The sequence below is a fragment of the Tyto alba genome, unplaced genomic scaffold (assembly GCF_018691265.1).
Source record: "Tyto alba isolate M040663 unplaced genomic scaffold, T.alba_DEE_v4.0 Super-Scaffold_1, whole genome shotgun sequence".
Taxonomy (NCBI): domain Eukaryota; kingdom Metazoa; phylum Chordata; class Aves; order Strigiformes; family Tytonidae; genus Tyto; species Tyto alba.
In genome coordinates, this window is record NW_024881261.1 from 21,426,169 (window position 1) to 21,452,274 (window position 26,106).

General features: G+C 41.1%; 1 protein-coding gene across 4 annotated transcripts; it reads right to left on the bottom strand.

Moving 5' to 3' along the window:
- Positions 1-2,510: 2,510 nt before the first annotated feature.
- ZNF488 (zinc finger protein 488) lies at positions 2,511-25,958 on the bottom strand. Of its 4 annotated transcripts, XM_042786858.1 has the most exons (5): positions 25,833-25,958; positions 25,165-25,210; positions 12,652-12,874; positions 8,306-8,534; positions 2,511-6,673 (listed from the first exon to the last, which is right to left on the bottom strand). In XM_042786858.1, exons 3-5 carry the CDS (start codon positions 12,868-12,870, stop codon positions 5,412-5,414), a joined length of 1,710 nt encoding a protein of 569 aa, XP_042642792.1. In that variant the 5' UTR covers positions 12,871-12,874; positions 25,165-25,210; positions 25,833-25,958; the 3' UTR covers positions 2,511-5,411. The 4 variants fall into 4 exon arrangements, with proteins under 4 accessions (XP_042642792.1, XP_042642788.1, XP_032857641.2 ...); XM_042786854.1 differs by lacking the exon at positions 25,165-25,210; XM_033001750.2 differs by lacking the exons at positions 25,165-25,210; positions 25,833-25,958 and adding an exon at positions 25,650-25,800.
- Positions 25,959-26,106: the final 148 nt, after the last annotated feature.

Genomic DNA, 26,106 nt, shown 5'->3' on the forward strand with positions numbered 1-26,106 from the left:
TTTTCCCGTCTTTGCAAATTGCTATGTCATATTTATTCACATCTCAATGAGCTTAGAACCTGAACATGGTGTACTGTAAATTGTGTTAGATTGTACTTCTTGCTCAAGGTAGCATCACAGAAAATATCTGGTTTGAAGACACTGAAAAGACTGGCTTTTTTGTCTCAGAGTGGAGAGATAACAAGTAGCATAGTTGAACTATATCCTATCTTATTTCACTTTAATACAATGAAGTTGAAAGGAGGTAAATTCAGAACTGACAAAAAGGAAATACCTGTAAAGGCAGAGCCTTCAGGACTCACTGAGGCAAGTGGTACTAAACCTAGTGAGATTTTACTGTTTATAGATAGCAAACACTTCTAGAACATCTAGAATTATGATAGGTAACAGAACTTTCCCTAAAACCTAAACCTGTAAATTCAGAACTAAAGCAGATCTCTATCATCTGTGCGGTCAAGAACTTTATTTTTTTCCCACAGATGCTTTCTACATGGATCTTCCACCTCCTTCTACCACATCAAGGAAGACATAGATCCTGAGCTGTATGTCCCACTTTGTATGTATGTCCCCCAAGTTTGGCTCCACCTGGCATTTCTGATGTTTCACTACTAAAACTGTGAGCTCAAACCAAACCATGACCACAGCACAGTGTCATCAACAGAGCGCACAAAACTACAGACAGGAATTGTATAGAAAATTACACTGCAGTGAAAGGTTTGAACATCACAAAACTATGAATGGAAGTTATTTATGGAAAACCTACGGTTTGTGGTTTAAATGAGAAAGTTAGACAGAAGTTTTCATAGGAAGGAACAAGCAGTTTTGGAAGTTCCCTACCACAAGACAACAGGAAATATGTTGAAACTGCCATCCTTCTCTCTTCTGTTTCAGAGCTAGCATGGACATTCAAGTTTATAGCACCATTTCCTTACCATCCCACCTAGAATAGCTTCCTGAAGTCTAATCCTAATCACATTCCCCTTTAAAGGCAGGAAGAAAGGAGTTGCTCTATCAGGCCTTCTATCAGTATGATAATTTTCCTTTTAGCATTCACAGAACTCTGACCAAGAAATGGCAGCCAGCTTATTCATTTTTTTTCTACAAAACGATGCATTCTTGCTCTCTGGAGAGTGCTTCTAATTTAGTCTTCCCTGATCATACCACAAAAGATGCCTTAGTCCAGTGATTTTTAAACTGTATGATTTGGTTTAGACCAATGGGAGCCCATAGACTGTTTTGATTAGTGAAAAAATACCCCAAGAAAAGCAAGTAAATATACATTCTTCAAAAGCATATCTGAGTGACATTTTTATGGAGAAACATGTCTTCATTGGAAAAAGTTCAGGGATCAATGAATAAACAAATATCCTAATCTGGCATTCTCTATCAGTAAACTCAGAACCCACTGCAGAAACACAGCCTGAATATCTAAGCTTGTCAGCATTGTTACGTCCCTTTTCACTGATCCAGAAACAGATGTTGTGAGAAACAGTGGTTTGATCAAAATGACACAGGCAGTTGCTAACAAAGACAGGAAAAGAACAAGTCAGCTGACTTCAAATTGTCTCCTCCTGTTTTAAAAACCCCAAATCTTAGATGTCTTTTTCTCCCAAGCATTTCTACTTGTAAAAAAGACATAGATCCCTGCTGTAAAATCACAGTAGTGCACTGGGACAGAATGCAGTCCTTCATGAATTCCTTAAGTCCTTCCGTTTCTTCATGAACCCCCTGCTCTAGTGCAGTGCCTTTCCTCCTGCAGGATTTTCTTTGATCTGCACTAGTTTAAATGTTCAGACTTCTAGACATAAGGGGAAAAAAGTTACCAGCATGACTCAATTATAGGAAGTTTGTTTTTCTTCGTCTTGTTAGGCTTCCTTCTGCCTGTGCAATATTTGGTTCACTCAGCTTTAATATGAATATTTCCATTTCAAGAAATAAAATCTTCAAAAATTTTGGATAAACCCCTTGGTTTATGTAACCCAGCTTGGATGAGACACTCAGTTAAACCTGAGACACATAAAAGACATTCCCTCTGCCTGCATAGGGGGCTTTACAGAAGAGCTTGTTTTACACATGGGGAATCAAGTTCTGGTTCTGTTGGCATTTGTGCTGTTTTGCTCTGATGTCAGCACAGGTGTAGCAGACAACAAGATGTCATATTGGTCAGCTGTGTGTGTAAACAAGTCTTAGTTCACAAAACACTTCAGTCAGGTATAAGAAGCAATTTGTTCACTCAGATTTTATGCCAGCAGCCACCTACAAAGGAGCAATGACAGTATTGCACACATTTGCCTGCAGTGTGATTTCCATGTTACAAGAGAAAAATCCCTAATCTTTACATGCTAGGACCAAACTGCATGGCCCCTGCAGCTGGAGGAGGTGAGGACACTAGCAGAAATAAAGCTGATTAAAAAAAACCTCTCCTCTTCATTTTCACATTTGGAATCAGCTCTGCCACTTTTCATAACTGGTTCTCTTGCCTTTCTGCGCATAGAAGGCATTTATACATAGCTTGTCATTACAGTATGTAAATTGCTGTGGCTGAGACATACTCACAAAGAAACTGGGTAAGAGTTCTTACTTTTTTTTTTTTCCCCCAAAGAAAATAACTTGATGACATAAAGGAAAGATATGTCTCCCTGTAGCCTTGCTGCTTGCTTAAGCCTCATACTATAAGCAGAGTGAAGAAGTTTGATTACTGGTGAGTCCTCTAATGATGTCAGTCTAACACATCATTGGAAGAGGTTATGAGATTCAACAGCTGTTTATCAGTGGTTGGTTTTCCACACTTTCTCAAGATCACTTACACCAAAACAAAATCAGTGAAAACATGTAACCAGTTAGATTTGGTACTCCTTCACTCTGATCTAAACGATACACCAGGTACAGGGCACTGGAAAAACAGGCCCTTGGATCAGGGTAATGTTGAAGCGATGTGCCAACATAATACTAGGGAGCATTACACAGTGGGACTTGTCTTTTTCCAGAAGAAATCTGAAGTTAGGCTTCTAACGATAAAACTGTTAAGAAAACATGGCATCTCTCAGTAAGTACAGAAGAGAACATTTTGTAGCAATGGCACCAAGAAATCTTTAGTCTTATTTATACTGGGCCAGGCCAATCTTAAAGTAAGTGATGTAAATCAGGAGTAGCAACATGGAATTATTCTGGATTTGCACTGGAATAAATGAGATCACAATCTGGCCTAAACTATAAATGGGAACTATAACCCTAACCACATATGAATGCAGTTACACCATGGAGTCCTTCATTACACTTTATGGACACTGACTTCACAGTAAACTGGCTGGCACCCAGATAAAACCAGATGGAGTGAAATTTGGCCCATTAAAACTTACCATAAATATATTCCTTACACAGTAAATGTTATTGGACACAAAATAGAGATGGAAAGATTAGAAGGAAACCACATCATCCCCTACTCAATGCAAGGTTGTTCCCTGTGCTCCATGTTTCAAAGCTTTTGTTCATTTTGGTTTTTAATGACTCCAGTGAAAGACCTTCCACCACTGACCTTGGAAAGCTGTGTTACAATCCAGCCAGACCTTCAGTTTCAATTTATGTCTTCTGAACTCCGGGGCATAATGTAACAGTTTAATCACTTTGTGTTGGGAAAATAAAGCTGGGGTGAGCAGCCAGTGGTTGGTCTGCAATAAGTAAAATCTTTATGTTAATAGGAAACTGCCATGTATTAATGTTCAACAGCAATATATTGGGAAGAATACAGTCTCCTTACAGAAATCTCCCAAGAGATAACAATGAGTGTCATATGTTGATGCCAACAGACTGCCTAAGACTCTCAGGGTGTCTTTTATCACTCAGATGTGTTTACTTGCTGATACTTGCATTATCAGCCTAGACATCATCATGGGAACTCAAAGAAAACTTCAATCCAATGTGCAGCAGACAAACACTGGACTATATCATCAGTATGGTGGAAAATAATGAGCATATTGCAATGTCCTTTACTCTTAGCTAGGATATTAGTGGTTGCTGGTCATTCTCTCTCTGAAAGGGATTAATAGCAGATGAGGCTCAGAGACAGGCCACAGAAACATCAGACAACCTGAAAAAATACTCTACGAGAGAGATAAATGCTCACTTGAACACCACATTGTCATAAACTATCAAGAGCATTTAATCCCCTGAATGGATTTTAAAAGTAATGAAAGGCTAATGAGATGAGCTGCAGTAACAATAGACAGGATTGTTGCTTCCCCACACATGCTCAGAGCAGTATAAACTCATCTGTTTCTGAGTCTAAGCAGAGTGCAAACCAAAATAGGCAAGAAAAAAATGTCTCGTGGACAGGCTATAGAGAGAATTTGGTGCTTTCTTTTAAAAAAAGATGGAATTGGTCCTTTTAGAAACCAGATAGACAAGCTGGTCTAACACAATACAGTGCGTGTATACCTGTGTTGTTTTGTGAACGACATTCCTTTTGTATCTGTTAGCAGAACAGAGCCTATCATCCACAATTAAAGTGTGAAGATTCTACCTATCAGTAGCTAATAGTAACTCAAATACTCTAATTGCTTCCTTTAGTATATTCAAAACCTGAAAGCCACCCCTCTCAGATCTGTACACCTACTAAAGTCACACAGATCTTGCAAGCACACATCAGGACAGAATTTGTGCTACCTGTCTACACAATAATGTTGACAACAGGTCACATTTTGATACAGATCCAGGTTGATTTGAATTTGTAAATGGTACTTCAAAAGTGGCAGAGCCTAGAACAGAACTCAGATATAGCAATCAACAAGCCACATCCTCTTTGGCAGTCTACCAGTCAGTTGTTCATGATCACAAATTTCAGAGAGTCTTAGCTTTAAGTCCCTTTCAAAGCCAAGGAGACAGTGCGATACAAGATTTTTACTCAGACTCACAAATATGATAAGAGAGCTGATTCAGTTAACATAAAGGATTAAGAGTCCACCAAAGCTGCTAGAAACACTAACTTCTTTTCTTTTAGCATATAAGCTCTGAATTTTTTTGTGTTTAAAGATTCCTCATTTAATGAGGTGGTTGTTACTTCTGTATTTACATTGTACTGCACAGACACCAGCAAATCAAATACAAGCAAAGAAAACTTTGCAAAACAGTAATTTTGTTCCTAACTCTGCAAATTAATACTGCATGTGCACCCATTTCACTATTTTATTTCCTCAGAAATAGATTGAAAAGGGCTAGGTTGAATTTTCAAAACTTACAACCCACTCAGACTCTTGTAAACATTTTATATTTTTTGCAAAGCATCTATTTTAAATTATTGTAAACAGTGATTTCCTGTAAGAAATTAAACTCAAAAGGAAATGGATGTAAGTAAACTATGTTCCCCTTCTTTACCCAACCTGCCCAGACCCTTGGTGAGATCTGTCTGCACAGCTCTAATTATGAGAAGTCATGTGCCGGGATAAATGATGGCGTTCTCGGAAGTACTCATGACAAATGGGACATGTTAGCTTCTCCTCTCGTCTCCTCTTGCACTGGGATTCAGTTGAGGAGTATTCTTTTTTGTGATGTGACCGCATGTGGAAGACTAAATCAGATGTCATGCGAAAGGACAGGTTGCATTTGGCACACCAGTTCTGGGCAGCCACTCCAAAGGACGTGAAGGTGGGGGGAAGTAGAGTCAAGGAAGAGGAGGAGGAAGAGGAGGTGGAGGAGGAGGAAGAGGAGAAGGAGGAGGAGGAGGAAGAGGATGAGGAGGAGGAGGAGGAAGAGGAGGAGGACGAGGAGGAGGAGGGCAAGGAGGAAGTGGTGGTTGTGTTTTGTAACTGTCCTCCTGCTTGTTTGGGCCACTGTTCTGAGGTATATGGGAAAACATTGCTCCGAGTGATACTTGTCTGCAACATCTGAGCATTACACAAATCACTGACAAAGAACTTGGAATTGAGAAGAGTGCTGCAGCACATGATGTCTGTGGTGGCAATGAAGCCAGACAGTTCCCCCAGGCTCTTTGGTGACTCACTCATGGGATGAGAATTTATTGCAGCTCTTTCTGTTAGACACTTACTGGGTTTGCTAAAAGCACTCTTCTGTTCTCCTCCGGCTCTGGTGGGCCACACAAAGGAGAATGCACTACCGGAAGAGTTCAGCATCACTTCCTTTGATACCTGCTCTTTACTAAATGGGATCATGGTATCCTCCTGTTCTGGCTCCTTTGGTCTCTCATTCCTCAGCTTCTCCTTCATCCTCCTGACCTCAGTGAAAGCACTCTGCTTCTGTTCTAAAGAATCCTTCCAAGCTGGCTGCCTCCCTGAACTAAGTTTCCAGAAAGAACCAACCAATGCATGCTCTCCCCCAACCTCTTCCTTGCCCCCACAGTTATGTTCCTCACTCAGATTATTGGTTTTCTCCAACAACACTGTTTTCCTGCTCCTGTTGTTCTCCGCCTCTTCAGATTTTGCTCTCCTTTCTCCTGTGAGACCATGGGCATCATCTTTATAAGCTGACATTTTGAACTCTAGATCCCTTGCCAGGCTGTGGAAATTTGTGGTCTGCTCAGCTAAGCTGCTCTTTTCAGTCTTAGGGTTCTGGAAGTTTCTCCATAGCAAGGCGCTCTTCTCTGGGACACATAGGAAGCGGACATGGGAGAGATAGGAATGGTCACATTTAAAGACTTGGTCGCATTCTTGGCATCTCAACTCTGCAGAAACAGACAACAGATGATGAGTTTTGCAAAGGTAGAATCACGAATGGATGCAGATTCTGGCCCTGTCATTGACACAAACAAAAACCCAGAAACATCTCATGTATCATACAAGATTACACATGGTAAAGCTAATGCCAATGCAGAATCAGGTCCCTTGATGCTGTGAAAAATGGTTCACTCGTATTTGCCTCTATGTGTACTTGCAGAAATGCTTTCATTTAGATTCTCAAGCCAAGTTTGTATTATGTAAAATGGCCAGTACAAAATGGTCTAGATAAAACCATATGGACTTCATGACAATTTGAAGTCTGAACCCAGATTTGGGTCTACATTTCCTAAATAAGTCACTGGCTTTAATACAGGCTGAGTGTTAAATTCTATATACCCAAGTAATAATGTGGTTTATACCTGGACTCAAAGATTTTGACATGAGCCTCTATTTTCTGCATAGGATACTCTGGAAGTTTAATACCTTTCACATATCATCTGACAACAATGCCTGAAGCCCTTACTTATGCTCCTTTGGCAAACTGCTGTATGCCTTAAGGCACAGAGGCCTGTGGCACAAAAAGTAATATCCAAAGTGAAACAATGCCAGTGATGAGTGGGAGGAATGAAGAGCACTGTTTCCTTCTGGCCTTTGGATGTACTGCATCTCTGGTTCATTGGGATGATTGATTGCCCATGAATAGACGGCACATAATTCAGCAACCAAGACATGTATGGCACATCTTAACCTTTGTAAACTGGATCTGTACTATGTTATTTCACAACACACAGCAGTTTTTAAATGCAAAAGATGCCAGACAGCACCTGAGGCCTGAGATACATAGGAAAGTTCATACATTGTCTGAGTAGAACTACAGACTCCTAATATGTAGGCTCAGCAGAGCTTAGATCACTTCCCAAACTACAAAAACTGAACTTCTTATAAGAAAATAAGGCTGCTGATTTGGGTGGAACATTATACCTGCTAGTTTAAAGTCTTAAGTCTAGATATGGTATTTCTTGTGTAGATAACACTTTGGCCTGGTAAATTCAAAGGGCTGACAGTGTGTGTCTACACAGAAGCTAACAGAATACACTGAAAACAGTTTTAAAAAATATTTATTTTTTCAACAATTGGCAAGCGAATTTATTTTAGAGCAATAAATTTCAAGCAACATCTCAGAATTAAAATCATGCCCTTTCCCTTGTTCCCACTGTATCCCACACTAAATAGGAAGACTGTGCTGTATGCCCTGATCATTTACAGGATTAAAGCTGAACACTAGCCTATACCTGATTCCTTCATAAGCTAAAAAAGGCATATTTCCAATTGATATTTTACGCTTTTAGGATTCCAAGGTAGTCAGGTGCATAGACTTCCATTACACAGCTCAAAAATTTCACCATTAATCCCAAGTGCATCATCCTCTGCTGGAAAGTATCAATGAAAATGCCATTGAGAACTGAAAATTTGTTCTTGCTCTATGCCTCTAGCTCAATCCCCAAAGCAGGTCTTTTTTCTTAGCTGACTGGCAAAGGATTCGGACAGGTTTTATTTCCTGTATAACCACATACTAAAGAAGTTGCAGACTCACTTCAATCCTCAGTGACCCCTGCAGTCAGCAGTTTTGTACTTACCATTCTGGGGACTCTGAGCTTTTATCTCATTGAAACCCAAGAGACTGGAAAGCTCCTCATCATACCAGACAAGCAGCTCCTCATTTTTGTTGATTTTCCTGGTGGAGCGATAATATAACTGACTGTTTTCTAAGTAAGCTTCCAAGTTCTGCTCCTTGCTATCGGCAGCTGCTTGTACAAGTCTCATCCAAGGCAGTCCTGTGGGACTGTGCACAGACGTAATGTCTACCTGTGAGACAGGACACAAAAAAGGAAAGTTTCAGGTCTTGGGACCCAAAATAGATTTCCATCAAATTCAAGAACAAAGCCTGTTTTCTGCCTCACACAGGGCCAGTATACCAAAGCTGTGAGCCCCATTCATACATCAGTATCACCAAATCCAAAGTCACCATAGGGAAAAGGCTGCCCCAGTATGACTGCTGAGAGCTCTGGGAATACAGCTGTACGTGGAGGAAAAGGAGACATCGGTGTTCACATATAACCTCTTATGGCAATGCCAGGGATGGTATATTGGTCAATCTCTAGCCCACTCATGGCAAGGATGATGTCCTCTGTCCGATGCAGGTTGTCCCATGGGACTGTGTCAAATGTGGGTCATAAGGTACAGAAGGTGTGCTCCTCTGTAAGTAGGGGTCTCAATCCCATGGGAAAATGGGATATGAGTCAGGAGAGGTGTGAGTGCTGAGGTCTGGGGGGTGTGAGATATGCAGACACCTGGATTAGTGCAGTGTGAACCCAGGAATGAACACACACTCTGGGCAGTTGCATGTGGAGTTTTTCACTGACATAAGAGGATATGGATTGAGAGGTGTAAAAATATTCTTGTTTATTTGATTCAGCACCCCAAGGAGACAACATCTGTATAACTGTTTGGCAAGATTACATAAAAATTAGTTTTTAATAAATACAATTAAGAAGCACTTATATGGTCTCTTTCCTTTTTCAGAAATAAAATTATATATTTCTATTTATGCCTTCAATAAATTGGTTAAATTCATTTCAAGGTATATAACCAAATAAAAACTCATCAGATTAACATTTTTCATTAAATTATTTCTGAGAGTTGTGAGGGGTTGATACTTTCAGTATGTGTGCATTCAGAAATATCGAACAGATTAAGTTTAAAAGTGTTGCTTAGGTTCCAAGGTCAGGCACTCAGAAGTTAAAAAAATAGTATTAACTCTACTGCTCAAATTAAATTTCCCTTCTGTGTGCATATTACAGCATAGTCCTCAGTCACATATACTCCTTTCTCCACAGGACTCGAGTCATGTAGTCACAGGTTGATCATGCTCTGGAAATAATACAACTATAAAACATTTGGCTTTGTCTTTCTCATTCAGTGTGTGGCTCCCATCCTAGTCACTTTATTGCATTTGCTTGGAATAGGGAATTATTTATTTCTTCATAGTTTTAACTTGGTGTTTACCACAGCAGATCTATGTCCTCTGAAGTATTTGAAAGATGGGGAAGATTTTCAAAGATTGGAGGCTGAAACACAGGATGATCAAGAGCAACATTTACGTGCATAAAAAGCTTCAACTAATTTTTGAAGCACTAAGTCATTATTTAGAAAGGAAGAAGTTTGGAAATGAAAAATGTCTAATGACAAGTATGATCTAAATTTCACCCCAAGCAACGTATAGCTCTTTGTTTTCCACTAATTGTGGGGCAAATATTCATTGGTGTTAGGTACTAGAAACAGTATTTTGGCTATTTCTTTCTCTGTTTTTAACTCTCTCTGACTATTACCTACCATGAAAAGTATGACCACATCAGTATCTTGAATGCAAGAATGAAACATTAAGGGACCATTAGGATAAGACTTAATTAGTATAAGGGAGAAAATAAATTAGCATGCTCTGTAACTGGTTCTCTCTAAATGCCATAGTAATTAACAGTGATTGAGAAATACGGAAGTCTAACAGCGACACAAGCACACCCACCCACACAGTGGTTGTAACTACTAGCTATGGCAAAGGCTGTTGTTTCTTAGTTTCTGTGTTTTCAGAAATACCAAGCATCCACCCGGTGCTCTAAGCAAAGTCAAAGGGAACACAGCTGCTCCAAGAACCAGGATTCCAGGGGCAGAGCTGAGAGAGCTTAAAGAAGGTGGGGAGAAGTAAAGGACAGAACGTAAGATCTGGGTGCTGTCAACTAGAAGCAGCTTTATTTTTTCCATGTGTTTAGAGACACTACAAATCCTGCAAGTCCACTCTCTTCAGATGGCAGTCTCTCAGATGAATCCTTTACACCCCTATATGAGGTAAAGGCTTCGCAGTCCAACAAGCTCAATCACAGCTGGGCTATGGAGGCAATGTGGTTTCCTTGATAGAGGCTGCAGGAGAAGGGAGAGAATAAGACTCTTCCTTGGAACCCCCAAGAAGCTGTAAGGGGCAGAGGAACTCAGTAGGACAGATGGTTTTGTAAGGGGCCCATTTGCTTTGCTGGGGTGAATGATTGGCTGGAAAGAACCACCTGTGCCAATGATTGCCAAGGCATTTTCTTTGCTCAAGCATACAAATTGGCCTAAGGAGCTCAATTTAAGTTCTCCAAGAGGATGAGAGAAAAAACATAAAGCTCCCTTTTGGATTAAATGTAAAAACCCAAAATGAGGAAACCCTTGTTAGAAATAATATTCCCCAAAGTCTTGCAGAAGTGCTGCCGAACTATGATGAATATGACCTCAGCTGCGAAGAATCCACCTTGCTAAATTATTCCTGTGTGTTTTCTGTTTGTACCGTAGACAGCAAATCAAAACCCATATCTTGTATTGTGCCTCAGTGCCATGATAACAATATAGCATCATGACTGAATTGTTAATTAATTGACTACATACAGAGGTAGGAGCTTAACAATAGTTCCTGGTTTCTGGAATGTTTACTTTTAATTATGAGTAGCTAACAGGATATGGGGCCACCAATTGTATCTGAAACATCCACTTGCACAGAATTTGATGTATTTACTGCCAAAAGACAGAGATCTGAACCAAATCAATCCAATTTCATGGCTGCATAACAATTACCTAGCTCAAATGTCGCAGAACACTAGAGCTATCCTTCTGGAGGGCTCTTATAATGTAGAAACCCTTTGAGGCTCTTTCTTGAGTCTACAGTCATTCCAAAACTCCCAGGAGAAATACAGAAATATTCCATAAATAAAACCTCATCTTTCTCCAAAGACCTTATAGTTCTCCTGGAGTACTAATAACACTGTCCAAGAAAGCAAACTTGTGCCAGAGACTCAAACAAATAGTCAGAAAAACCCTGAAGCCTCTCTCTTTCTTAATTTTTTTAAAGCAAAAGTGTCAAACAGGTATCTCCCAACAGCTGCATCTTCCATACTACACATACTCCCTGGGATTTCTCTCCTCAGAGCACAGAAATCTTAGGAGAATCTGGATCTCTCCCAGGTACATCCATGGCATAGCATGTAGGAAATTTGCTTGACTCATATTTTAAAACACTACCTCCCTGTCTTCATCTATACCAATGATAACTGAAATGCACTCTAAGACCCAGAAAGCCAAGGTAAGAAGACAGCATGAGAAATACACATTGTCCATATGAAAATGTTATGATAAACAGTGGCTAGGAAACAAAAAAAAAAATGGGAAATAGAGATGGAGAGTTAACACTCCACCACAGTCCTGGGGTTTCTGACTTTCCCTACATGATAGTCCCTTTTGTTTCACAGATATGTCTTTGTGGCTTCTCTACAGTGATTGAAAAGTGCAGCTGTAACACAGATAGACATATCTAAGATAACTTTAGGAGGACCATGTACTAATAGCTATAAGTTGTCGCTGCCTGAAGATGGTGTGGACTAATTGCCTGGCTGATATCTTCTACAATTCATACAGCCTGTGCTGACAGCACTGATGTTGTGATTTTACTTTTAGGGATAAGTGAGTAAACTGGGTTAACATTTGCTCAGACTTGTCAATAAATGCTGTGAATGTACGACCTGCATGAATTAGTGCAATGCCACAGTCTTCCCCCTCTCCTCTTACAGGGCTGTCACACCTCCAGATAAGCCTCCTTTGTCTTTTGTAAGGATGAAACCTGAGCATGAAGTTTCTAAACTATTTGTCACTCTTTCCTCCTATTCCCAGTCAGTGCTGAAGCAGGTCATCAATTGTCAGCACAGAAATGGGGCTTGGTATTCTTCCTTCAAGAATATTTCTTCCAGCTCATAAATCAGAAATTCACTGGCTACTTCTCCCCTCTGAAGGAGCTGTTAGTTGTGCTGAACAAAACAAAAATCTACCCCTTGGCAAAGTTACTTTCTCAGGGATGGTGTAACCCTTTTTGATATGACTAACATTAAATGCTGCTTTCTTCTACCTTAAACACATAGTGGATGTTCCGTCTATCAGAACACTTGAGAGCAATAAAAGCTACAGTGTCCAGCAGGGTGTTCTGGAGCATGCATGGTCCAAAAACAACTTCTTCAGGAATGTCTTGTGTGGTGTGAACAGTAGCCAATATGTCCGGAAAATGGTGATGCAGCAGTTTGTTGTCATTTGTCCAAAGGAATTTAGGCAAAGATGTAAGTTCCATCATAAACCTGCAAAATAAACAAGAAATCACATTTGGAATAGAGATAGAAAGGGAAGGGGGAATCACTACTTATAATATAAAGACTTCCAGGAGCTGTAGGTGAATTTTAAGAGCATGCTAAGACATTGTTGGTTACAGAGTTTACAGCTTTATTAACGACCAGTTCAGAAAGACAAAAAAATGGCTTTGCACTAAACAAAAATCTTAGGTTTGTAAACAAGTGAGTTACTCTTCTCTGGAATAGGCAGACACTCGAAGAGTTCAACTCCTGCTACGCTACAGCCAGGAATAAGAAGCAAAATTTTCAGTGAGTGGAACTCAACATAATCCTGTTCAGCATATTCTCAAATATCCTTCTTATTTACTATTGATAGTTTGTAAAATGTGAAGAAAGGTAGGGAAGAATAACAACAACAAAAAAAAAGCAAACGCTTTTTGAAATGCATTTTGAAAAAGCTGTGGTTTTTGATTTGGGAGTACAACATCAGTCTAGTTTCTGGTTAAGCCAGTACAAAACTAGGAATAACCTGAGTCCTGAGTCTATCCAACCTGAATGCACAAAATCTGTGGAGGTCGACAAAAAAATTATTTTCATCCCATCTCAAACTATATGTGAGATCTTAATTATCTGCTGTTGTTGGGAAAATAAGATCAGATAATGACTCTTTGTATGGTGATACTCTCATCATAATCTTAGTAGAGATTGCTGTCTTCAGAGGATGAATTTTCCTGTCCTGAATGTAGAATACTACATTTTTCGGAGCAGAGATAATTTCTGCGACGTGAACCACAATCTGAAAACTCTGTATGCAGTGAGGAGGCATGTTTGAGTTATTTGTCACTCTAAGCTAAGCTTCTCTAGATTTTTCATGAAAATATTTCCTTCGCCAGCTCCCAGCTGGAGGTCATGGAAAAACCCTCATTTATACCATCAAGATCTGGATCAGGTCCATTAGGCAGAGAAAATTAAAGAGAATAGCAACGAGACCTAAAGAGGTTTTAGCCTAATAAATACTGAGATATAAGGGCTAAAGATCCAGTCTAATCTTTCTCATTCTATACCAACAGAATTGATTTTTTAGTCACTGACTCATGACTTAAACTGAAGTGATGTAAAGTGCTCAGGAGAGTGATTTAACTAAATAAATTTCTAAATCAGTATAGTTAATGCAGTATCATTTCTTCCTTGTACGCAAGGTCTAAGGCCTTACCCTTAAAATATTAAAATACATGGTTACATATGCAGTAAGTAGTAAACATCTGAAGGATGAAGGCCTAAACCAGACAACTAAGGCAAAGAGTGAGACATAAAAGGTAAAAAAAAAAGGTCAGATGGCTTGACAGAGATTAGTCACCAGAAGAAGGACAGACTGGGTTTCTGCTTTTTCTGATGAGTTTCATTGCCTGGTTTCCCAATAATATCCTAAATTTACTATTGGTGTGAGAATGATGGGATCTATGTGTACATTTGTACAATATATAGAATCTACCTAAATAAATACAACATATTCATATGTATGTGTGTGTCTCCATTTAAACTATACCGATTTTTATAAATGGAAACTGTCAAGGCATATTTATTTTAAATAATACTAAAAATAAAAGTTCCAAACCAATCAGAAAATAAATTTGAGATCTAAAATGCATAAAAGTCTCTCTCAATAAGAAGTTTAGAAATAAATTATAAACTGAGACAGTTCCTTTTCTAAAGAATTCACCTCCAGGAAATTCCTAGTCTCTTCTGACATTATTTTACTTATCCACTTATGACCTTAGAAGGCAATTCCTCTTATTAAGATTTCCCTTTCTATGAAATTAATCTGAATTTCTCTATGTAAACTAAGAGAGTGCTGTGCTTTGGCACACTGACTGATGTCACTCCAGAGGAAACAGAAATTCAGGGCCCTCAAAGCTGAGTTTTCAGTAGGGAAGGATGCTGGATTTGAGCACACAGACTTCTCCTAGGAAGAGGATGGGTACTACCTGTGTATGGTCAGGCTCTTTCTCCAGAAATATCAGCCCAAGCATAGATATGAGGGTCTGAAGAACCTACACTCCCTTCCAGCTAGCTACTGCTGGCTGCTGCTTTTCTCTATTTCAGCAGCATTTCAAAGAGGTACCGTAAACCCAACCCTAACAAGAATCATTTCTCCAAAGACTGAAAATGTGTGGATACCAAGAAAAACTGTACGATTTATGTCTAACAGCACCACCTAGTGATTTCTGCCATAGCATACGTCCCAAAGAAAGATACAAAGGGGCAGGACACGCTTTAGGACTGTTACCTGCAAGATGGGTCTGCAACCATCAGTTCCCAGAGCACACCCCACAGCCTGCACCTCCAACCCGAACAGCTCTTCTGAGCTCCTTGATGAAGATGTCAACAGTTCCCAGCAATGTACATGCTGCTTGTTGTGCTGCCTACTCCCCTGCCCCAAATCCTGAATACAGAAGGGCTTCCACACACCCAAAAGGAAGGGCAGGAACTATTCCCCTGGGCGTAGGAGTCCTGCCTGTACACACTATCCCACAGGCCCTCCTGCAGGCTAATCCTCCCTTCTAGGCAGGGGAAGGGAAGCCATCACTCCTCACTAGAAGCACTGCTCTACAGCAATGGTAGCTGGCCATGGGGCAAATAAATCAATGTATATTCTCCAGCAAATAAATTGATATGTGCACATCTTCAGTTCCATTTAATTCACCTAGATTGATGAGATATGGGGAAATTCAGGTTAATAAGGAGTATCAGATACTTTCTCTATCTTTCCTCTATCCAGACTCAAGCACCCCTCAAACTCAATATGCCATTACAGTTTCCTTGTTTCTAAGTGACTTGTGAATTAGTCAAAGATCTATGCTGGGCGAAAAAAATCCCCCAAACCTATAGGCATAAATGCCAAAGCCTCAAACTGCTCTCCTGGCATCTGTTGTGGCATTTAACTCTTGTACAAAAGTGTCAACTTCGTGAAAAGTTAAGAAAATTATGTACTGTGTGTACACAGCAAATGGGCTTGTTATGGTCAGCCTTGCACCAAGAGCTTTCAGCATGGGAAGATAAGATAAATAATTCAAATAATTTGTCGAATGCACCACCTAGTTTAAATTCTCAATATAACACAGTGTCCCAAGACAAAGCGACAGCAGGACATCCCTGACTCCCTGGTGTCATTAGCGTGTTGCGTCACCACAGCTTCTGAGCACCCTGTCAGGCATGAATCGCTTCTCTCACGAGTGGGTCATTCTCTCTGCCACCCTCTGCTCAAACAGGAGGCTAGGTGCCTCCACAGGTACTGGGTTTTATAGGGTCTGGTCAGGGTTATGTCAGGTAGGTATTGTAATTGAAATTTACAGCATTCTCTTTTTGAAGCAGAGAAGGTTAGCTGAAGATGTGCTGCTCGTAGTTGGAGTGGAAAGTGGTGATATTCTACAACATCTTTAGAAGAAAAAGGATTAATCTTTCTTCTATAGTATTCAAATAACATGAGAAAGCTCTTCACTCTGCATGGACAAGCCTTCAGCTTGCATTACAGAAGCAAGTTCATCATCTCAGGCAGAACAGTGAGCAAGCATGACTGTACTGCTTTCAGAAATACACTGCTACCTCTGCAAAGGGATGTGCCATATCCTGTGGGATTTCTGATGTGGACCAGCACTCACTCAGAAGTCTCCATTGCAAAGCATAAATTCATCCACCAGACAGTATTGGAACAAGTCTTGCCTCCTGCACAGGTGAGGGGTTTCTCTGATAGCCGCAGCCCTTATCTTGGAGAACTGAAATACTGACCTCCTCAAAAGTAAAGACTGAGTCTTGAAACATGACTTGAAAGGAGAGAGAAATTGATTTAATTTCTGAGCACTTTTGTGGAGCAAAGGAAACAAAACAGATTTGCTGAAGGGAGATAAAAGGACCATGGACAACAGGAGTAGGAGGTGAAGGGGAGCTAAGTCTCTGTAAAAGCTTTACAGGTGTCACTGCAATATTTTGGTTGGATTGTGCAACTCAGCAGCTGCAGCATAAGGGAGGGTACCCCCACACACATGCAGACAACCTAGGCAATGTGCTTCTACATTGCACACTTTTTAAAATCCCATTTTAATGGTTGTTACTGTTAAAGAAACTTATCAGGCTGCATGGCACTTCTTAAGAAAGTTTACTAACATAGATTTTATCTTTGTGTCAAGTGTTTGAGGATGGTAGTGTCTGGAAAATGCACACGGAGCTGCCTTTTCAGCAAAGCTCAGGCAAGTTTAGCAGTATCTCAATACTAAATCCATCCAGTGCTCTTTCCCTAGTAAGTCCAGTAAAATACTCATTGACACTACACAGAAGTAAATAATCTCAACAGGGTATGGGCATAGGATTGCCCAGGGCCCTAAACAGCGCTTCTCTTTTCAGCCCTCCCACCACTCATTGCAAACCCAGAGATATCTGAGGAACAACTGTGTGCAAGGTCAGGTCCAACTGCTGCCAGAAGGGGTATCTGCAGGATTCTCTGAGGGCATCAGCAGATGTGTGGCTACACTATGGCAGCATGCAGTGCAGAAGGCTTGCTGTGTAACAGTCAATGCAACCTCATAGCTTGAGAGCACCCGCAGATAGATTAGCATTGCTGAAATACAGCAGCACCACTTGCAGTGCTTAAAACAGGTGACAGAAATGAGCTACAATGAAGTAAGATCACATGTAAGGAGGCCAGAATATAAATCTCAAATACCTCTCAATTTGGATGGATGTTTGATTTGGATCTAGACTAACTCTACATGTTTTTCACTTGGTTATAATCTAAAACCAAAACTTTAGCCACAAACAATAATGCTTGTTTTCTGAAAAAAAAAAAAAAAAAAAAGTTTTCAGGAACTTCAGACTTGAATCTGAATGAGAATTCTGCACCAATCCATGAACCCAGTACTTAAGTTCTTGTTTAATTCTAAATCTAGTCCCAATGCAAATCTCATATCTTTGCCAATAATCTTCATAGTCTAAGGAAAATCATGCTTACTAAGAATCTACAAATGGAGTCATAATGAGAAATGGAGAAGGTATTCTAAAATGCCTGGCATTTTTCTGCTATGGGCTGAAGTAGGTGAATTGCTCACATTCTTCATAGTGAGCAAAGGACAGAGAAAATTAACAGAATTCTCCAAGATTTCACCTAGCCGATTACTTGTCTTATGCTATTGATTTCCACATTTTGGCTACCTCCTTTAAGGAGCAATAATTCTCCTGTGCCCTCATTTCTTACAGATTTTCTAGCTGTTGTACATCTGCCTAATTCAGTCTTCTATTATACAGCAAAGTTCAGAGGACCCTGCCATAAGCCTCATTGTGAAGGTCATATCTTCAGCTTGTATCATGCAGGCAATGATATGCTTGCCTCAAACTGCCAGTGCCTCCCAGAGACATGATCCCTCTCACACAATATAATCCTGCTGTTCTTGTTCATGTTCTGCATAAGCAGTTCCTATCCCTCCAGGCTCACCCACTTACATGTCTGAAAGAGTGAAATAAAATTAATATTTATAGTGCTTTAGTAGCACATTAGAGTCAGATCACCTGTTAGACGATGGGTACTCTCCATATTCTATCTGTCACAGATGTGAATTCTTCATATGGATGAGTTTAGGGACTTGCTGTTTAATGAACTCTTCATCCCTCCAAGAGTATCTGATACACATATACCATGTCCCTGAGTGATGGATTTTGCATCTTGATTTCTGAGAAGTGTGACAGATCTGTCAAACAAAAAGTACCTATGGGCAGGCAACTCCCTATGGATTATGCAACCCTGGATGTTCCATCAATGAGCACACGAAATAGATGGTGCTCACAGCAACTTCTAACAGCCTGCTTGTTTCCAGAATACAAATTGCTGGCCATCTTTTCATTTCCCGAATGCTCTTCCAAGCCAGAACCCTGAAGGTAGCTTTCTCCTCCTCTCTCCCCATTGCCTAGCACTTGCAAAGCATCCCATTAACTAACTAGGGTTGCAACTTCAGCCCTCCTGAAAAATTTTTACATAGCTACCCCACCTCATGAGAAAAACATCTTTCCAGAGTGCACATGAAAGAGGGAGATAGAAACAGTTCTGCACTAATTTTCAGATCCCTGATTTTCTACTACATGGCCTTCAGATGTCACTGCAAGCTCTTTTAAGAAATAGCCTGAAATGTCCAAATGTAGAAAGACCAATTTGAGGAAGGACTCCTCTGCTTCCTATTTTCATAGGATTTGGCCTGATTATCCTTGCCACAGTAACAGTGTTGAACTGTGTCATCACTTGAAGTTTCCTAGGGGTTATAAAGGCACTGGTACCCTTGCTTAATATTATGATTGTCTTTGCTAGTGTGAAGGAAACAAATCACTTTTGCAAGAGGGGAACTTTTTCATCCATAACATAATTAGCTACTTCAGCTCTTCAAAATCATAAATGGAAGGGGATAATAAAAATACTTTCTTTTAAATTAAATTGATTTTTTAAAATGTCAATAGCTTCTTCTATTTCAGCTTTACATTCCATTTTAACTGTGGATTAATTTGCATATATTGATATCACTTTCAAAGCAATTAGCTTAGTTGGAAAAAACCCACATTACAGAAGTCACTCAAAAAAACAAGTGTTTGATCCTGGAAAGCATCATCCCAGCCTCTCCAACCATTTTTACATCTGCTCTAGACCTTCTCCAGAGCAGGGATTAATGTAAACAACATAGCTCTGCATTTTACATGTCAACAAAACTGAAAGGAAAAAAAAAAAAAAAAAAAACAAAAAAAAAAACTGGAACCATCATTTCCTTCACCTTTTAACTTACTCCTCTCTAATCAAAAGTGTGATGGTGTTTTCCCTGAAGTGCATAACCTGTGACTTTGTGCCAATGCACTCCTGTGGTGACTGCCAAAACTGCCTTTGATTTCCATAGGAGGTCTGTCAGTCTGAGGAATCCATGATCAGATATGCAATGTCAAGTACAATAAACTATAGACATTAAATGAATTGAGCTGATGCAGACAGAGTGCTTCTGTCTGCAGCATTTATTATTCACTGCTGTTATAAGGAACTGAGGATTCTTAACACATGAAGGGAATTCCAAGGCAATCAGAGATGGAAACGTGAGAAAATCCACTTCTTGTGTTTTACACATTTGCTTTCCTTCTGTGCAAGGTTTTCTTCCCTTTTTACTCAAGTTGTGAACTGCAAAGGAGAAGAATCAAAACTAAAACTTAAGGAAACTGTCAGTAAATCAAAGGAATTGAGAATTCTTGTTTTAAAAGATAAAACAGCTAATTCCAGAACTCACAAAATAAATTCTGAAAGAAACCGCAACCTGTTTCCTGAATCTATTAAATTACAGCTTGAGAAGGTCTTTTTAAAGCATGACGTCTAAACAAGTCTTTTCTTTTAGCTCACTGCCACTGCAAGACAGAGCTTCTGTGCTTCAGCTTGGGTGTAGGTCTGTGGGCTGTTTCCTTTTGGGTATGAAGTGGTTCCTTCATACATTTACTGTTGAAAATCCCATGTATGTGAAGAAAAATGTACAAGTGTACATGGAGAGGAGAGGCAGATACAGCTATGTGCTGGCATTCCCAGCCTGTTTCAGAAGAACAAAGCCAGCTGTGGGTTTAGTACCCCTCAGACAGCCACTATATCCCACGCACAGTATACAAAAGTCTTGGATTACCTTAGAAAATAAAGAAATGCTGTTGATTTTAAGAGAACTGGTCCATGTTTCACTTATTTCTGAATCTTAAGTTTAGCAACCTGTCCACCTTTGAGAAACAGCCCATAGACAATACTCCTTGAAATTCTGAGCTCTGAGTATGCTATTTCATCCTCCCAATTTCACTGGTGGCAAATTTGGAGCCCAGCAATGCTTCTGCATAGAAGGAAGGGGCAGCTGATCTAAAGAGGGCCCTTCCTGCTGGTGAGCCATCTTCCATCAGTGTACTAACAATCCAATTAGCACTGATAAAGTAACTGAAATAATAATAACAGAACCTGTGGAGGTTGGAATTTTTTTGCTGTCTGGACTGGGACATACTGTGAGTACCTTTCTTCTCAGTTCCTCATAGCCCTTGAGGTACTGCTGCTCTGAACATTTCCCCTGTACTCCTGGGATGACTCAGTCCCTGCAGCCTGAGCTAGGCATCTGGGAAGAAGCAGAAGGAAATACAGTTAAACACCAATTAGGAATTTACTGACTGCAGAGATGAACTGAATCTAAAGAGAGTAGAATAAAACTGGTACTGGACTAGCCTGATGCATGAAAATGGCTTCCCACTGGCATTCCAGGCATCCCCAGATTTCTTTCATCATACATTTCTGTACAGCAGCTGCACAACTCTGACCAGACAAGCCCCTAAAAATAATGGGTAGAAACAGGGAAACTCACTGACTAGCATCCCCTGAAAAGATGATGAGGCAGCTTGGAGTGAAGAGCCTGGGGTCTACTTTGAGCTTCCAGAAAGTGGACCCTTCTGGAGTGTGAGTTCAATCTGGAGGGGTTTTTGTGAATCAGAGACCTCCAAGTTTAGGGGGCGTTCACAATTTTGTTGCTGTATCATCATGATATCTTCAGGGAGCAGTTCTCCAATTCTTACTATTTTAAGGCCCTGTGGTCTTCAGACTGTCTTCCATCACCTGAAATCCCCAATACATGCAATGTAAGCTGACAGCTCTTGATGAACCATCATTACATCTTGGCTGGATACCCAGCCTAGTGACTCATGAATCTGCCAAATCTTTTTATTACGAACAATCTCTCAAACTTCAGTGGGAATAATGAAGAAGACAGAGCTAAAATCCCTTCTTGGAAATTAGTAAATACCTCAAGCTCCACATCAGCCTTAAGCAATTCTTGTGAAATACAGGAACCATTTGGAAGTGCAGATTAAAAGAAAAACTTTCAAGTTCCTTCTTATTTTCTCTGAGGATAGGGGAAGTTGAAGTGGGCTCTCTCCTGATGCATAGTAGCTGTCCCACAGACATGCAGAGCTGCCTCTCCAAATTAGATGCATGTTGAATCACTTCTCCAAGACCACCACAATGATGCAATTTCCACTCTTCACCTGAAGCCCAGGAACAAAATGCCTGAGATTGAGCATCATATCTAGCCTGATGAGAAAAAAACTGAGATTTGAACAAGTCCCAGTAAAGTCATGTACCCTAGCCCTGCTCACTTTCAAATGGTAGCTCAGCACCAAACTTCCTTATGTTCTTAGGAAATTTCCACACTGAATCCCTATTTCTACTGCTGCCATCTTTCATGGCAGCAAATGTGGTAGACAGGTGAGAAATGGACTATCCCACATAGCAGGAAAGCCTGGTTAATACTGATTTGCTGGGACATGTGATGCAACAGGATCTGCACAGCTCCATGTGAAGCCTTCTTTGAGCAGATCTTGTAGTAAACTGGAGGGTTTCGATCTTATGGAACGTGAGCGACAGTCACTGAGGTCTCTGTTCCACACCTCCCAATGCTTGAACAGAAGAAATGCAGTGCAGTCACTGGGAGGGCTCTTGACGTTTCATGCTGGACAATGAGCAACAGTAATACCATGATGCCCTAATTAGAAAGGATGAAATATGCTTATTTTCTGCTATCACAGTGGTTCAGGCAGACTGGGTCTAGGAGTTTGGCCCCATGACGCATAAAATGCCAATACTCAGTTCCAGTTGGGTTGGTCCCAGAGGCAGAATTAGTGCTTCTGTCTGGCACTGCATCTGATCAAATGGACACTGGTGGATGGTACTGGCTTGTAGAAGTCATTCATAAATCAGACAATCCACCTGTGAGTAAAGAGGAATTGACTACAGCTCTGTAGTCTGTTGGCTTTCAAAGACCTAATTTGTCTGTGCAGGGCACTGTACTGAAGGGCTGACTCTTCACTGGACTACAGCTATTCTCTCTAATGGAAGCATTACCTTTATCCACCACTTTGCTCTTGTGGTTTCAGGGCCTAAGACCCAAAAAACAGGGTTCCTGTAGGATAAAGGGAGCATGTTTTAACTTTTCAGCCAGTACTGAAGCTTATCAGACTGTAAATGTTATGAATTAGCATAATTTCAGCAGCATAGTCCATGCAGTAAACTATATGGATATATTTCAGTTCAGAGCACACAGTGTTTCATATTCCAGACCTGAATTGTGCTAGTGGTCACCTCAGAGACTTGGTCTGGTTTCTGCTCCCACTGCTCTGGCATTGTTCACCATTCAGCAATAGACAAAATGCCCCAAAATGTCACAGGAGTTTTGAATTTTACAAGGGACAACCAGGAAGGGAGAGAAAGCAAATATAAAAATGCCTCTACTTTTCTCACATGCAAAAAAGCAGACAACAAACATGAGTTTTAAAGCAACAAAGTTATTCCATGGGAAGGGGAACAGAGAAGGCAACAATTCATCTGTCAACATAGTATAAGAAAGTCACTTGTCACACAGATGTGTGTATCCACTTTCAGCAAAATCCTTGTTTGATTCACATAACTAGGAGTCACAACCACGGCAATTTGTGCTAACACAGTTGTTCTCACACAGATTTGTGCGTTTATTCCATCACCCAGGAGGATAAAACCACCATTCCCTATGTGTAGCCACAGAAAATGGAGAAACAACCAACCAGCCAACACAATCCAAACATAAACAGACCGAACCAAACACACACTGCACCAAAATGTGTATCTTGTGAAAACAGTCACAAATCATTTTTGCTCTCTCCTCATACAGTTCACATTCATGTCTCCTTTTCACAAATGAAAATAAAATACATTATCTGATTGATGTTTGAGATATACAAGGTACGTTATTGTTTAACAGTCCCACTATATATTTTTGGTAGCTCTCAATTTTTTTTAAAGTGTTATTCGGTTCAAATGTTTCTTTCGTACAGAAAACTAATATATTGGTGTGTATATGTACACATATATATACACATATGCATTCACAACTATGCATCTATCTATACATACACCTATATAATCTTTTGTGATTTTGCATGTTCATCATCTGTATTTGATGAGAAATATTTTAAAACTAGGAGCAGTCACTTTCACACAGTTAATACTGGAGATCTCTTCAACTGTACTAAGTAACATTAACTTACATTAATCTTATTTACATTAATGCTAAACTTGCTACATAATGTAAACTCCAATAACAGCACATAACTGAGCTGAAGAACACTATGTAGTGTAAAATTGTGAGGAATGATATAAACAACTTATTTTATACTACAATGAAGCAAAGAAACATTTTAATGGAAGGTGAACTTTGTAAATTAAAATAGGTCTGACCTAAACTAACTTGTTTCCCAACAAATGCTTTTTTCTTTGACCTGGTGTTTCTTAAGAGCATTTGCAAGTAACATATGACTGTGCTGTAGGAAAATTATATTAACTGTGTCACAGCATTACAGACATGGAAATATCCACATATAACATAGTAGGATTTAGCCAAGTAATTTCTTCTACAAAATCTTCTGTACAATCTATAATTCATTGCACAGAATTTATTTTTGTACTTTCTCATCTGGTTATGTTATGTTCAGATAATAGAATTTAAAGTAATACTTTGACTTTACATTAGTATTTCTATGGCTATAAAGCCATTTTTTTTTCTATAATATGATATCTCTATAGAGTTCTATAAGGCAGCTCTACTTTGCTTTGAAATACTGAATAAATTTGCTTTCTCAAAGAGCAGCTTATGCTTTGGTGTAGTTTTACACATTAAAAGACATAAATCTTCAATTCAGTCTCCCAGTCTTCCTATTGCCTAACTAAATCCCTCTCTCCAGTACCAATTATATTTAATAAAAGGTAACAAGAGCTGTCAAGCACTAAATTTTGCATTTTTAAAAACCAAAAATAGGGGGTAGCTCCTGAGCAGCAATTTATCATTAAATTCTGCATTTCATGCATGAGTGCAACTTCTTTTTATTTAAGAGCAACTATATTAAAATATGAAACTATTCAAACTTAATGTATTCCATCAAGTTTTTATTGACATTTCTTCCAACTAGTACCTGTCGGATCACAGAATAAAGTCATTAAAATGCTTCAAACATTTCTAGTGGACTGAATTCCTACAGCAACCTTTTCATGGAAGAATTTGCACATGTAAAGAGCAAGGTGACATTTTAAAATGACGACAATAGCAGCTTCTAACTTACTTAACCAGTAGGAAATTTATGTTAAGGAACATGGATATCCTTATATTAGATACAAATAGAGAATAACAATGTGAGGTATTCCAAATAAAGTTCCTCAGTTTCTTAAAAGCAATTAGACCCCAAGTAAGTACCTAAAACCGCCACGATCACCTGTCGAAGTTGGAAGGATGAGGAGAGCTGTAACCAAGAAAACGGACAACTGATGCTCGAGAGGTCTCGGCGAGAGAAGAGGAGCCGGGGGGGAGGAGAAGGGCTACCACCTTAGGGGTTGCCGAGGGGGGGCCACCGTCCCCCCCGCCCTGAGCCGCCTCCCCATCCCCTCCCGGCAGCCCAGGGACCGTACCCGACGCCCAAGGGGACTCTCCTCGGGGCCCCTCGCTGCCGCACTGAAGCGGGCGGTGACAAGGTCGGGGTTAAACACTAGTCACCAAGGGGGACCCCCGTACCCTCGCCTGCTCCCCGGCAACCCCCCAGGCACGGCGGGTCCCGGCGCTGCGGCAGCGCCCGGGCTGGCCGGGGACCCCCTCGGGCCGCCTCGCCGCCCCCGCCGCCCCCTCGGTGCGCACCGGCCGCCGGCACGGCCCGAAACGCCGCGGCCCCTCGCCGCCGCCCTTACCCGCTCCGGGAGGGCAGCGCGGCGCTCCGCGGCCGCGCAGTCCGGGCGGGAGGGACGGCGCGGCGCTGCCCGCTTCGCCGCGGGCTGCCCGCGTTCTGCCGGCGCTGGGGCGGCCGCTCCGCACCGCCCCGCCGGGCCCGCCCCCCGGGCCACGGCGGTCCCCTCTGCCCCGGCCCTGCCCACCTGGGGGTCCCGCTGCAGGCTCTCCGCGGCCGGGGGCTCTCCGGCTCCGGGGGCCCCGCCGTGCCCCCTGTCCAGCGCGCAGGGCGCAGCCCTCGCCCAGGACCCCGCTACGGCCGCGTCCCCGCGGAGCCCTCACCCCACCGCCGGGGCCGCCCGGCCCCCCAAGAGCTGCGCCGGCAGCCCCCCGCCCCGCCGCCGCCGCACCGCCCCAGCACGGCGGCATTCCCCCCCGCCCCCAAAACCCCGCGACGGTTCCCCGCCCAGAGCAGACCCC

What these genes read in the sequence shown, in the direction of transcription:
- ZNF488 (XM_042786854.1), bottom strand. Translation starts at nt 12,870, where the DNA reads ATGATGGAACTTACATCTTTGCCTAAATTCCTTTGGACAAATGACAAC. An exon ending in ACATCCACTATGTGTTTAAG is followed by an intron (nt 8,535 to 12,651) that starts GTAGAAGAAAGC and finishes CCTGTCTCACAG; the next exon opens with GTAGACATTACGTCTGTGCA. An exon ending in AGCTCAGAGTCCCCAGAATG is followed by an intron (nt 6,674 to 8,305) that starts GTAAGTACAAAA and finishes CTGTTTCTGCAG; the next exon opens with AGTTGAGATGCCAAGAATGC.